At 43.7% G+C, this 14,877-nt stretch overlaps 1 protein-coding gene across 3 annotated transcripts in view; it reads left to right on the top strand.

Moving 5' to 3' along the window:
- Positions 1–14,877, top strand: part of LOC135552400 (RNA-binding motif, single-stranded-interacting protein 3-like) — a 250,210-nt gene that overhangs the window by 139,709 nt on the left and 95,624 nt on the right. For all 3 annotated transcript variants that reach the window (XM_064983986.1, XM_064983984.1, XM_064983985.1), the window contains 2 exons: positions 2,826–2,983; positions 6,876–6,955. In XM_064983986.1, coding sequence (XP_064840058.1) covers positions 2,826–2,983; positions 6,876–6,955 — 238 coding nt within the window. The remainder of the gene's footprint in view (positions 1–2,825; positions 2,984–6,875; positions 6,956–14,877) is intronic.

Genomic DNA, 14,877 nt, shown 5'->3' with positions numbered 1-14,877 from the left:
GGACAGAATGGTGTTAAACCACCAAAACAACAAGGTCTTGTTATTTTCCCTGAAATCTGCTAATTGAGTTCCTGGTTAGAAGAAGACCAATGTTTTCCTGTTTTTTTCAGCATGGGTTTTAATCAGATCCTCCATGTCCTGTTCGATAAGACACTTAATTAATCAGAGAAAAGACTGACAGTCGGACGGAAACAGGACGGCTGAGATACTTCCTCTGCTCTCTATCGATAACAAAAAAAGAGGGAGGAAGCAAATAGATAGAGAGAACAAAGCAAAAAGAGGGGAAAGGAGAAGGAGGGAAGAAGCAAAAAGAGAGAGAGAACAAAGCAAAAGAGGGGAAAAGAGAAAGAGGGAAGAAGCAAAAAGAGGGGAAAAGACAAACGAGAGGGAAGAAACAAAAAGAGAGAGAACAAAGCAAAAAGAGGGGAAAAGAGAAAGAGGGAAGAAGCAAAAAGAGGGGAAAAGAGAGTGAGGGAAGAAGCAAAATGAGGAGAAGAGAGAGAGAGGGAAGAAGCAAAATGAGGAGAAGAGAGAGAGAGGGAAGAAGCTAAAAGAGAGAAAGAACAAAGCAGAAAGAGGGGAAAAGAGAGAGGGAAGAAGCAAAAAGAGGGGAAAAGAGAGAGAGGGAAGAAGCAAAAAGAGAAAGAGGGAAGAAGCGATAAGAGAGAGAGAACAAAGCAAAAAGAGGGGAAAAGAGAGAGAGGGAATAAGCAAAATGAGGAGAAGAGAGAGAGAGGGAAGAAGCAAAAAGAGGGGAAAAGAGAGTGAGGGAAGAAGCAAAATGAGGAGAAGAGAGAGAGAGGGAAGAAGCAAAAAGAGAGAAAGAACAAAGCAGAAAGAGGGGAAAAGAGAGAGGGAAGAAACAAAAAGAGGGGAAAAGAGAGTGAGGGAAGAAGCAAAATGAGGAGAAGAGAGAGAGAGGGAAGAAGCTAAAAGAGAGAAAGAACAAAGCAGAAAGAGGGGAAAAGAGAGAGGGAAGAAGCAAAAAGAGGGAAAAAGAGAGAGAGGGAAGAATCGAAAAGAGAAAGAGGGAAGAAGCGATAAGAGAGAGAGAACAAAGCAAAAAGAGGGGAAAGAGAGAGAGGGAATAAGCAAAAAGAGGGGAAAAGAGAGAGGGAAGAAGCTAAAAGAGAGAGAGAACAAAGCAAAAAGAGTGGAAAAGAGAGAGGGAAGAAGCAAAAAGAGGGAAAAGAGAGAGGGAAAGAAGCACTGAGTAGAAAATAAGAAGTGCCCAAGGCTTAGTCACAGTTTGTTCCCGCTACCTCTGAAAGAGGCCATTTTAAAGGGGTCATGTCTGTTGATGTCTGGGTTGGGTTTTGTCATTCCTCTCTGTGGCTAAAGTGAAGTACCATGTTTAGGTGTTAGCCCTCAGGGTTGTTAGCCTCCTAGCCTTCTAGCAGCACAGCACTGCTTGCTCTCATTAAGGTAATGGGAAGAGGCTGCTGGTAAAGTGGATTCCTTGGCTGGTCATTCTTCTCTGTGGCTAAAGTGAAGTATCATGTTTAGGTGTTAGCCCTCGGGGCTGCTAGCTAACCTGCTAGCTATACCACAGCACAATGTGCTCCCATTCAGGAGAATAGAAGACACTACTGTTAAAAAATGTATGCCTTGCCGGGGCTGCTTGTACTCCAGTGGGGCCCTGGGTTCGGCGGGCTAAAAAGTGTGATGAGATGTGATAGATGAGTGCTGGTGGGTGTCCAGACTGGCCGTATTGGAGAGACGCAGCTGGCCCGCTGCCACCCTCTCTCCCTGGCTCTGCCCCCTCCAGCTGTGCCCCCACTAGCTAGCTAGAACCCTCGGGCGCTACAGACCACACACACACATTAGTGTACACTTACACACTCACTGGTGTACACATACACACATCGGTATTCAGAAACATAGACAAACAGACAATAAAAGGCCACTAAAATGTGAAGTTTTGTCACACAATGCTACAGATGTGTCAAGTTTTGAGGGAGCCTGCTGACTGAGTGAGCAATTGACATGCAGACTGCAGGGATGTCCACCAGAGCTGTTGCCAGATAATTGAATTTTAATTTCTCTACCATAATCCATGTTTTAGAGAATTTTGCAGAATGGCGTTGTGTGGGCGAGCGGTTTGCTGATGTCAATATTGTGAACAGAGTGCCCCATGATGGAGGTGGGGTTATGGTATGGGCAGACATAAGCTACGGACGATGAACACAATTGTATTTCATCGATGGCAATTTCAATGCACAGAGATACCGTGACGAGATCCTGAGGCCCATTGTCGTGCCATTCATCCGTCGCCATCACCTCATGTTTCGGCATGATAATGCACAGCCCCATATCATACGGATCTGTACACAATTCCTGGAAGCTGAAAATGTCCCAGTTCTTCCATGGCCTGCAGACTCAAAAGACATGTCACCCATTTAGCATGTTATGTTCTGGGATGCTCTGGATGGACGTGCACGACAGCGTGTTCCAGTTCCCGCCAATATCCAGCCATTGAAGAGTGAGACAACCTTCCACAGGCCACAATCAGCAGCCTGATCAACTCTATGTGAAGGAGATGTGTCACACTGCACGAGGCAAATGGTGGTCACACCGGATACAGACTGGTTCTGATCCATACCCCTACCTTTTTTTTAAAGTATCTGTGACCAACAGATGTGTATCTGTATTCCCAGTCATGTGAAATCTATAGATTATTTAAAGCATAACTGATGCATAATTTCTAACACACTTCCTCGTTCTCCCTGTACATCTGTCTTTGTGTATGGTTCTGACACCAAATGGCCCAATGTTGGGACAGCAAAGCTCTCTGAATCTAAATCTGAATCTCTCTCGCTCCACAGCAACAGGAACAGGACCCCACCAACTTGTACATCTCCAACCTGCCGGTGTCCATGGATGAGCAGGAGCTGGAGAACATGCTGAAGCCGTTCGGTCACGTCATCTCCACGCGCATCCTGAGGGACGCCAACGGGGTCAGCAGAGGGGTCGGCTTCGCCAGGTATGTTTGCTGGCACTGGTGTAAAGTACTTAAGTAAAAATACTTTAAAGTACTACTTAAGTCGTATTTTGGGGGTATCTGTACTTTACTTTTTATATTTCTTGACTATTTTTTACTTCACTACATTCCTTAAACAAATATTGTACTTTTTACTCCATACATTTTCCTTGACACCCAAAAGTACTCATTACATTTTGAATGCTTATCAGGACAGGAAAATAGTCAAATTCACACACTTATCAACAGAACATCCCTGGTCATCCCTACTGCCTGTGATCTGGCGGACTCACTAAACACACATTCTTCGTTTGTATATGATGTCTGAGTGTTGGAGGCCCTGGCTTTCCGTAAAGAAGAAACAAAAAAAAAAACGAAATGGTGCCATCTGGTTCGCTTAATATAAGGAATTTGAAATGATTTATACTTTTACTCAAGTAGAATTTTACTGGGTGACTTTTACTTTTTTCTTGAGTTGTTTTTCTATTAAGGTATCTTTACTTTTACTCAAGTATGATAGTCGGGTACTTTTCCACCACTGCTTGCTGGAACACACACACTCACGCCAAAGACAGATTGTGTATTGCCTGAAGAGTGTGTATGTGTGTGTTTGGGGTGAGGGGTGCATGTGTGCATGTGTGTGGAGGGGAAGTGTGTGTATGTGTGCGTGTGTGTGTGGGGAGGGGAGGAGTGTGTGTTTCGGGGGGGGGGGGTTCCGTGAGATATTGACACTTGTGTCTGCATAGCATTATGCTACTTGTCTAGGCTCAATTTTCCTCCTGTAAAATGAGACTTTTACCCTCCTATCCCTTCAAAGTCACGTACGTCCTCCTCACTCTCCACACTGCTCTCATTTCTCTCCCCACAACACAACACTCCCGGCTTGTTTACCCAGAGGAAGGTGTTCATGAGAACAACAACACCATCTTGCAGAGATTTCTCTTAATCAGCCCGTGCTGCAGTCCCCTCCTATTCCCCACTCTATTACAGTGGGTTACAGAAGGATTGACAGGCAGACTCCTGCAGATCAATACACACACACACACACCAACACAACAGCTCAGCGCAGGCTAACACACTCCACCTGTTCAAGTAGGGCTGAGTGGGGAAGTAATATGATGGGGAAAGGGAGGAGTGGAAGGGAGAGGCAAAAACAGAGAGATGCTTAGGGAGACTGTTGAGGAAAGAAGAACAGAGAGATGCTTAGGGAGACTGTTGAGGAAAGAAGAACAGAGAGATGCTTAGGGAGACTGTTGAGGAAAGAAGAACAGAGAGATGCTTAGGGAGACTGTTGAGGAAAGAAGAACAGAGAGATGCTTAGGGAGACAGTTGAGGAAAGAAGAACAGAGAGATGCTTAGGGAGACTGTTGAGGAAAGAAGAACAGAGAGATGCTTAGGGAGACAGTTGAGGAAAGAAGAACAGAGAGATGCTTAGGGAGACTGTTGAGGAAAGAAGAACAGAGAGATGCTTAGGGAGACTGTTGAGGAAAGAAGAACAGAGAGATGCTTAGGGAGTCTGTTGAGGAAAGAAGAACAGAGAGATGCTTAGGGAGACTGTTGAGGAAAGAAGAACAGAGAGATGCTTAGGGAGACAGTTGAGGAAAGAAGAACAGAGAGATGCTTAGGGAGACTGTTGAGGAAAGAAGAACAGAGAGATGCTTAGGGAGACTGTTGAGGAAAGAAGAACAGAGAGATGCTTAGGGAGTCTGTTGAGGAAAGAAGAACAGAGAGATGCTTAGGGAGACTGTTGAGGAAAGAAGAACAGAGAGATGGGGGGGAGAAAGTCCATAGAGCGGGAGAGAAAAAAGAGGGATGGGGGTGAAGAAAGAGGGAGTGAGCAAGAGAGATGGAAAGGCAGAAGGAGAGAGCGAGAGAGACAAGAGTGCATCCAAAATGACAGCCTATGCCCTATATAGTGCATATATTCCCTGGGCTCTGCTCAAAAGCAATTCACTACATAGGGAATAGGGTGGAGTCCATTTGAGGTTTAAACAATCAGTTGTTGAGAAAGTGGGCCCCAGCCTCTAGTCCACAGATGTTGAGGGACAGAGGGGCATTAGAGAGAGTAAATCTTGCTAAGTGTTTCTGCACTCCTCCATCACTGTTATCAGAGCCCATTACTGGGGGCCTCACAGCTAATCACTGTGGACATGATCACCTGATGTCATTAACCATCAGGCCTCCCTGCCTCACAGAGAGCAGAGAGGAGGCAGAGCAGCCAGGGTGGTTGACAGGGGTCCGTCAGACCTGAGAGAGCAGGAGGGAGGGGTGAGGGAGATGGGAGGGTGGAACAGGAGGAGAGAGAGAGAACAGGTTGTAACAGAGTGAGAGAGCACGAGAGTGAGTCTGTATATAGACATAATGTGGCACTTGAAATGTATTTATTCTTTTGGAACTTTTGTAAGTGTAATGTTTACTGTACATTTTTTATTGTTTATTTCACTTTAGTTTATTATCTATTTCACTTGATTTGGCAATGTTAACATATGTTAACATTGAGAAAGAGAGATAATTGAAATGTAATTGAGAGAGAGGTAAAGACTAGTTCTAGAGGTAAAGATTAGCTCTGATCCAACTACTCACAGGAGATACATTTGACCGGTTAGAAATCAACCCCTAGTTCCACTCGTGACAGAAGTTCATTATTGCATATGGTTTGTATTGAAGTGCTTTAATAGGGCGAAGGGTTTATTTAGAATTAAGCAGAACAGAGAGGTTACCTCTGCTCTATACAGACGCTCCTCTGGGACCTCTCTCCCGTTGGGAATAGCAGGAGGGGGAGAGGGAGGTTCTGAACTGAGAGTGTGTGTAATTGTGTCTGTGTGTGTGTGTCTGGGGCGCGTGCGCCCCATTAGATCATTGGCAGCAGAGGTGGGTGAATGTGTGCAGGCTAGGCCATTCAAGGCCACTCACTGTGAAAAGGGCTCCGTTGACTCACCCTGCCACAATGAGACACAGAGACCTGACCCACTTACACCACAGGTCCCACTGAGAGAGAGAGGGGGAGAGAGAGAGAGAGAGAGAGAGAGAGAGAGAGAGAGAGAGAGAGAGATGAGACAGAAAGACCAGTGAGAAATATTGGGTGGAAAATAGGCAAGATAAATGAGAGAAAGAGATGGATGAGTCATGAGAAAAAGATAGAGGGTCAAGAAGAGCGGTATGGATGAAAGGGGGGTGAAAGAAAAGGAAAGAGAAGGATGAAACAGAAAAAGAGATGTGCGAGAGAGTAAAACTGAGTAAAGAAGGCAGGATGATAGATAGAGGGGATGGATAATCTAGTAAATGATACACAGAGGGACATCACAGACCCCTTACTGGTACGTACGTCTTTAGTTGATCAGTGGTCTGAGTTGGGCGGAGGAAGGGAGGGTTTAATATGATACTACTCTGTTCTCTGTAAATGAGTCACAGTCACACTGTGTGACTCCACTCCCTTAGTAACTCCACCACACTCGCTCTTCCTGTTCCATGACACACAGACAGTCAACGCTCTCTCCAGTCTCTCATATCCTATTAGTGCTCACCCCACTCTCTTCCTCAATTAGCCCAGGAGAATTTGGATATCACTGTGACTCAAGGGTGTATATCCTCAATTAGCCTCCTCATAAAATGACTCAGCCACAATACTGTAGGCACTCGGCCAAGGAAAACAATAGGTGTTGTCATAGGGCCTCAAATCTACATTGGGATCAACGTGGAAAATGTTCCATGCATACTCAAAGGTACTGCATGTATGAAATGTCATGCTTTTGGCATTCATCGCGTGTAAGAGTTGTATTCTGCCTAGGCACTTCAGTAGATATGAAAGGACTGTTGTATGTTTTCTATAACATGTTTTAGGTATTCATTCATGTGTAATATAATATCCCCGCTTGAATTCATCCTTTTGTCACAGGATGGAGTCGACGGAGAAATGTGAAGTGGTGATACAGCATTTCAATGGGAAATACCTGAAAACCCCACCAGGCATTCCAGGTAAGAAGACTCCCCTTTCTGCTGAAACACTCCCCGTCCTGATTCAGTTATGTAAATTGCACCGTCTCAACTTCCCCCTCTTTGGGAGATTGTCAACAATCGCATTTGTGACGCATGACGTGAGCGTCGTTGCCAGCGCTCGCCTCCCGGTCAAAAAGGGCCTCCCCTGGCTGTCCCCCGACCGTTGAACTCCGGAGCTTCTAGGGCAGCCAAAGCGCTCTTAATATTCACACTGCGGGCTTCTCTGCTGCTCGGAAATCTACTTAAGAGCTGCATTTCCTGCAGCCAAACTTCCAAGGGAACCGAGAGAGAGAGAGAGAGAGAGAGAGAGAGAGAGAGAGAGAGAGAGAGAGAGAGAGAGAGAGAGAGAGAGAGAGAGAGAGAGAGAGAGAGAGAGAGAGAGAGAGAGAAAGAGATGGGGGAGTTGGAGAGGCAGAGGGAATAGGAGAACGGGCTGCATCAGCAGTTTCTTAGGCCAGGTGCAGCGTTGCACTAAGACCCCTGTTCATTTCAATAGGGACCAGAGGGCAGAAGAGTTTCTGTGGAGGCCTCACCGGGCCCTCTGATGGTTTTATTGACACACTGGGATCCACAGGGACACAGCACGGACTGCCCATAGAATATAGCCACCATAGAGACATGTTTGAAATTGCCCATACAATCTCTCAGCCCACTGCATAGGCTATCCCACAAGCCATTAAAGGCAGGGGTGTATATGAGGCTGGGATGTAATGGGAAACCTTTAACGTGTTAATATCACACTGACCTTCCCCTTTAAGTGTCACTTCCCAGGTGCTTGGGACTATTATGTTTTATAGATTCTAAGGAAAGGTGCCAACGGACAAGATTTTTCAGTGATCAGCTAGAAATGTGTCTTTCTATAGTGCCTTCAGAAAGTATTCATACCCCTAGACTTATTCCACATTTTGTTGTGTTACAGCCTGAATTCAAAATGTATTGAATAGATTATTTTTCTACCCACAATAACCCATAATGACAAAGTGAAAATATGTATTTGGAAATGTTAGCAAATGTATTGAAAATGAAATTCAGAAACATCTATTTTATATAAGTATTCACACCTCTTAGTCAATACATATTAGAATCACCTTTAGCAGTGATTACAGCTGTGAGTCTTTCTGGGTAAGTCTCTAAGAGCCTTGCACACCTGGATTGTACAATATTTGCACGTTATTCTTTTTAAAATGCTTCAAGCTCTGTCATTACTAGACAGCCATTTTCTTGCCATAGATTTTCAAGCTGATTTATGTCAGAACAGTAACTAGGCCACTCAGAAACATTCAGTGTCATCTTGGTAAGAAACTACATTTGGCCTTGTGTTTTAGGTTATTGTCCAGCTGAAAGATGAATTTATCAGCCAGTGTCTGTTGGAAAGGAGACTGAACCTGGTTTTCCTCTAGGATTTTGCCTGTGCTTAAGCTCTATTCCATTACTTGTTATCTTAAAAAACGTTTCTAATCCTTGCCGATGACAATCATACCCATAACATGATCCAGCCACCACCATGCTTGAAAATAATATTATTATTATTTTAAAAAATGTCATGTTTGAAGATATATATAGTCCGTGATGTTGAATGTGTTGTGTTGGATTTGCCCCAAACACAATGCTTTCTATTCTGCGCATAAAGTTAATTTATTTTCCACATTTTTTGCAGTTTTACTTGAGTGCCTTATTGCAAACAGGATGCATGTTTTGGGATATTTTTATTCTGTGCAGGCTTCCTTCTTTTCGCTCTGTCATTTAGGTTAATATTGTGGAGTAACTACAATGTTGTTGATCCATCCTCAGTTTTCTCCTATCACAGCCATTAAACTCTGTAACTGTTTTAAAGTCACTGGCCACATGGTGAAATCCCTGAGCGGGTTCCTTCTTTAACTCGTCTCCTCCCCTTCATCTACACTGATTGAAATGGATTTAACAAGTGACATCAATAAGGGATCATTTCTTTCTATGTCACGGAAAGAGCGGGTGTTCTTAATGTTTTGTATACTCAGTGTACCATTGGATCATCATGCTTATCGGTCTATAGGTTAAGTAGCATCGTTTTGTGGATTTGTGTTAGGTAGCATGTATCTTTTCCAACAACAATCACACGTGCACAGTATACAAAGCCTATTTAGTCTCCTGTACCTCTTCAGCTGGAGTAAAACATGTGTTTTTATAAGCCAGTCCATTGCGCAACAATTCTAAATGCAATCGCATGTTGAAACTGTTTTGGTGTACGATTAAAATGAGCTACTATTTATATTTCTCAACTGGTAATTGAAGCGTGCCTTTCATTCAGCATTCAAGTGCAGGCAACAGGCTATCAGTGTGTAGCCCACCGCTTTACAACGCGAGCAGGAGGCAGGATGCATTGTGAAAACATGCTTCATTGTTTGAAGCCGGGAATGTTTTATTTCATATGATATGAGGCATGTCTAACCTTGCTTCAAAGTAGCCTATACGCAAGATAAGACCATGGAAACGTGGAGGCAATTGTTTTATAAAGACCTCATCGGCAGCGTGTGTTTCAAGTTTGTGGAAGCCTGTTATGATTTTCAAATGCGCATTTTCGTGGAACAGTTTAATTTCAATAAAACGTTTTCGTTTCTCAAAATCATTGTCACGTGGTTAATAAAAATCGGAATTAAAATGATAAAAACCAAAAAGTTAAACATCAACTCATTCGAGATCACCAGCCATATGGACACATTGGTACACTGTGATCCATTTTCGACTAAAGAATTTAGCGCATGGAACTGATAGCCTACAGGCCAATGCAGCAGTAGGCCTATAACTCTTTCACATCGAAGATTGGTGATTATCAAGGGGGAGATTGTTGGAAAGATTTTTCAAATAGCTTTTTGTGAGGAACTAGTTTTAATATATTATCATCCGCAGTGGAAATAAAAAACCACAACACTTTCCAACATTTCCGCACAGCAAATCAGGTACTTCTATGCGTGCTCAGATACGTATTCTCCGCTCCCTATACATGATCAGGACAGAGACATATGCTCACTCCATACAAAAGACAATGAAAACATGTTCAAAACGTGTAAATGATGGTTATGAAATAAACCAAAAGGTGTGGCAGGTTGTGAACCCCTGAAAACGTTTCCACTCCGAGAATGACAACGATAAAATCACTATAATTAACACATGCATGAACAGAAATTAATGTAACTGGGCTTATCCACAGATTTATTTTAAAGAAGCTAACGATCCTCGATTCTTCTAGTTAAATCATGCTTACTGGTGAAGTATTTTGAATTATTCGATTTATTTCTGTATAGACAGGAGTAATTATCGATTTTTTTGCAAATGTATTTGCATTTACTTCCCTATTGGACCCGCAGCTATGCCGTTTCTCTCCTTTTCTATTGGTTTTCATATCAACTTTCTTTCGTTGTCTAGAAGCCAAAGGAACAATCCTAGTCATATTAGCAACCGATCCTAGTTGTTGTATATTTATATTCCCGTTCTTTCTACGTTTCTAACAGAGGTTTTCATCTCTGTCACATATGGAACCGCTATCAGATGGGTCCCGATACGTTTCTCAAATGTAAATTACAAAACTTCCGGGTCACGTTGTTCAGCGCCACACCGAATTGTCATTCATTATTTCACCATGCTCAAAGGACTATTCAAATGTCCAAGAGGCATTGGAAAACCTCCCTAATCGGTCTCTGTGGTTGAATCTGTGTTTGAAATGCACTGCTCTAATGAGGGACCTTACAGATAATTGTATGTGTGGGGTACAGAGATGAAGTAGTCATTCAAAAAAATCGTGTTATAAAGCACAATGGAACTTATTATGTGTCCTGTGAAGCCACGTTTTACTCGGCTTGTCATAACAAAGGCGGTTGAATACTTATTGACTCAAGGCATTTTTTTGCTTTTCATTTTTTATTAATTTGTAAATATTTCCAAAAACATTAGTCCACTTTGACATTATGGGGTATTGCGTGAAGGCCAGTAACAATGTTTCCAATCCACAGCTTTCAAAGTCATACGATATAAAACTAAATCAATTGACAACAGTGATGGAAACAGGTCGTTTCGGTACAATTGTATAAATAATGTATTATGCAAGAAATGGTGGGGCAAATAAACTTGGAGTCACTGGATGATATGGTGTGGTTCTCCCACTATGACTCGAGAAAGCATGCCGTTTATTCGGCTGCAGATGAAGTAAGTTACGATGAACTTCACATCATAATGCTCCTTTCAATAAATATCTTATTCTGGTGACATGATGACTGATGCTCGACTACCGATTGACAAATAAACATATTCTAGTTCTCATCCATAATAATCTCATCATGTAGACCACCCTCTCCGCACAGCCTACCTGCACTGTATCTGCCCGCTGGCTGCTAGAGCACACATAGACCAGCGTAGACACATTTTCTATTTAACACAACTGTTTTTGTGACAAAACTACTGGTAGAGTTGAAAATGCAGATGTAAAAACATTGAACTTTGAACTTTTTATTCAGTACAAGAAAACGTAAGCAAAAAAAGTACATTTTGCGCGCATGTCATCACCCACTGGCTCTTACCCCAACAAGTCAGTTTGGTGGAAACGCCACAGGTGGGAAAATGCACATTCTTTATGCGGATTTTAGAATATTCCCATGAAGATCTCTTGCCAATTGGATGGAAACCTGGTGACTGACACAACATCCTTTCTGAATACTTGCTGAAAAGAAAAAGAAAACACTGTATGTCAGAACTTCATTTAACTGAAATGTTCATATTCTGAAGGGTTTGGCAAAGCTGCTGTGATTTGATGGTCTCCTCTTGCACAGTGACATGTTTGATTTACAACATCTTCTTGTTATTGCCGTTGATAAGAGCTCATTCCCATTGGACAACTGGTGCTATTGGCAGACTGATTCATCCCGTCACTGTAGTACTGCCTGTTGTTGTTACTTTGTTAGCTACAGTATCATCTGTGTCTCTCTGTGTATGGAGGTTGAAATGTACTGTCTTTCTCCAGCAAAACCCTGCCCACTTTGACATGGTGTCACTGTCTACCGAACGGAGATCTCTCAACAACAATGCCTCTAAACATCAAACGCAGATGTTCTAGCTGCAGGCCCCCAGACAGAGCAGAGTTCAGAGCGCCTGGCCTCTTTGTGAGGCAGAGCAGATCCTCCTCCTACACATGCGCTAGTGTAGAGTTAGCGTTGCGGGCGTTGCGTTGTGTTTCTAAAGGCGTGAAGGCTACAGCACTAGCATAGCGTTAGCCTAGTGTAGCGCGTTGGGAAGGCCACAGTGTAGCTTTAGCCTAGTGTATCCTGGTGTAGCATGATGTGTTGTCGTGTCATGGTGCTGCTGGTATTTCTCCTGAGACCATTGCTATGCAGGGCACCCTCTTCATCCATCCTGTTCTGACAGCTCAGTGGGCAGGGGGGTGTCAGACGGACGTGACTGGCCTTAAACACACTGTCCCCTTGACAGGCATAAATACACGCACACATACTCCACACAAAACCACTCGTCCTGACCTGAATGTGCAGTGTCAGCATCTACATAATGCTAATGAAGTCCTGTCTCTTTCTTATCGCCATGTAACACAACCCAGAAACACAATGTATACATTCCTCAGTACCCTAGGCTTGTGCCAGTCCTCTCTGGCCTACGTTTTGACAAGCCCCTGCTTGGCCACACCATTATATTTAGTAATATAGAGAGATGGGGCACGGCTCCGCCACCAGTTGTGTTTTTTCTACTCAGGTGTATCCAGTTGCTGTGAGATGATGTAGAGTTGTCACCCCGTGTCCCATAGGAAGAAGTAAATATCCGGACGTCAGCTACAGGTAATCAGTTAACGTCAAGAGGCCATAGGGAAATATGCAGGAAGTGGCCACTATGGGCAGGAAGTCCGTGATTCAGACATAAAGCAAGGACAGAGCTGGCGATGTGTGGTGCAGAGGCAGAGAGAGGATGACATTGGATAAATGAAACGCAGATGAAGGTCATATACTTTACAATACAATGCACATGCAATTGAATTTGCATAGTAGTTACATGGGATTTCAATCTATTAGTGGCATTACATGTAGCTAACTAGACAGCAACTATACTAGTTACTAGATCTTTTCAAACAAACTGACTTGGACCAGTTTCATTTCAATTCAATAGAGCAAGTGATACTGCAAAACGTAATCCCATACTGAAGCGTTTTGCTCTTCTATGTAGCCAATCTGTTGCTAAAGCCTGAGAGTGAGATGGGATGAGGATTGGAGCAGTCAGCTCTCCCCGTGTCTGATCCAGAGACTGGAACATGATCGATCGCTTCGAAGGGGGACCACAGCTGTTTAGGTATTCTGTGCAATGCGGCAGTCAATGCTGCTGCCTGCGCCCGCCCGCCGCTCAACTCCAAACGCACACACTCGTGTGCGCACACACACACACACACACACACACACACACAAAGAAATCGTTATTAGCGGCCCATTTTGCAGGAGAGAAGGTTTGAGGAATAGTTTATGAAAATGAAACCCTTGTTTTTCAGTGTCTGTAGTGTGTAAAACCACCCAACGCTGTGTAAGGAATCGCTAAAGTTGTAAAACATAGTGAAGTAAACCCCGATAGGGATGCATTATGATTTACATGGTGAACTGGAGCATTTGAAAAGTCAAAGGCAGAGCAGATGAAAATGATTTCATCCTCCTAGTGGTGTGAGCCTAGATGATTAGGTCTCTCTCATGCAAATGCTTCAAAACGCTGCTTATCATTGACACCCATTTCTAAATGCAAGATGAGCTCAGGTACAGTAGGTACATTACAGGTCGTTCCATTCTGGCAACGTGAACCGATTTCATCCATGCTGCTCTCATCTCATGTCAAAGTGATGACAGCAAGAAGAATGAACTGAACTGATCAGATTAGAATACAATATGACCTCATCCTATTGCTGTTCTTTGCTCTTGGAATTGGAGTGTGGTATGGAACAATCAAAATGGCAGCATGCTTTGCTTGATCGACGCAGAGAGTGTGTTTCTAGATTCATTTGGGGAAGAAAAAGGAAGGAATAAGGATTTGCCAAGACTGTTACGTTGCTCGATGCTGACTTTGGTAACCCCATGAATATAGACAAAGATCAAGTCCAGACCCATTTAGAAATCTCTTCATCCTTTATCTTCCTTTGTTTTAGTCCGCCAACCTGACCGCGCGATTGAAAGCCGACTCCAGTTGTCCAGTAGATGCTCTGTAAATGATGGAAACCGCATCAGGAAGTGGCGATGGCCCTGGGAGTCCCAAACGGGAAACATGCAAAATGTTAAAGTCCTTTCCTGTTCCTCCTTCTCACCGTCCTATTCCGTTCCCCCTGTTTGTCTGTTTTCACGATACCGCAGTGTCTCCCAGGCTCTCTATTCCAAAAAAACTGACGACTAAAGCCAAGTCCCTCCTCCTGACCACAGCAGTGCTTTCCCATGTAAAGCATCTCCACATATGAATGAAATTACTTTTGGAAAATCTTCAAAATTCCCCAGTTTTCTCAAAGGTACTTCCTTTATCCGTGATGAATGGTTCTGGTTTGGTAAAGCCCCCGTACCCACCTGCCCACCGCAGACCAACCAGATGCAAGAGAAGGAGAGTTCAAGGGGCCACCCCTGGGAAGCATCCCTCTCCTCCCTCTCCCAAAGCACAACCGAGGCCTGTAGACAGTCCCCCTAACCAGAAATGTTGGCCCAACTAAGAATCCCGTCATTCTTAGCAGAACAATGGGTCTGGCCCTGCTGGGGCTGCGGGGAAAGTTCCCTCCCTAGCCGTCCGACCAGCCCAGCCAAGGCGCTGTTGTGCCAAGATATAGCCGAGACAGCCCACAGTATTAAACATCCCTCGCTGAATTAAGGCAAGTCCCAAATCACTTGGTAAGTCGTAAAAGCCCTTCTGAAACT

The sequence above is a fragment of the Oncorhynchus masou genome, chromosome 13 (assembly GCF_036934945.1).
Source record: "Oncorhynchus masou masou isolate Uvic2021 chromosome 13, UVic_Omas_1.1, whole genome shotgun sequence".
Taxonomy (NCBI): domain Eukaryota; kingdom Metazoa; phylum Chordata; class Actinopteri; order Salmoniformes; family Salmonidae; genus Oncorhynchus; species Oncorhynchus masou.
This window is presented reverse-complemented; position numbering and strand designations above follow the sequence as displayed.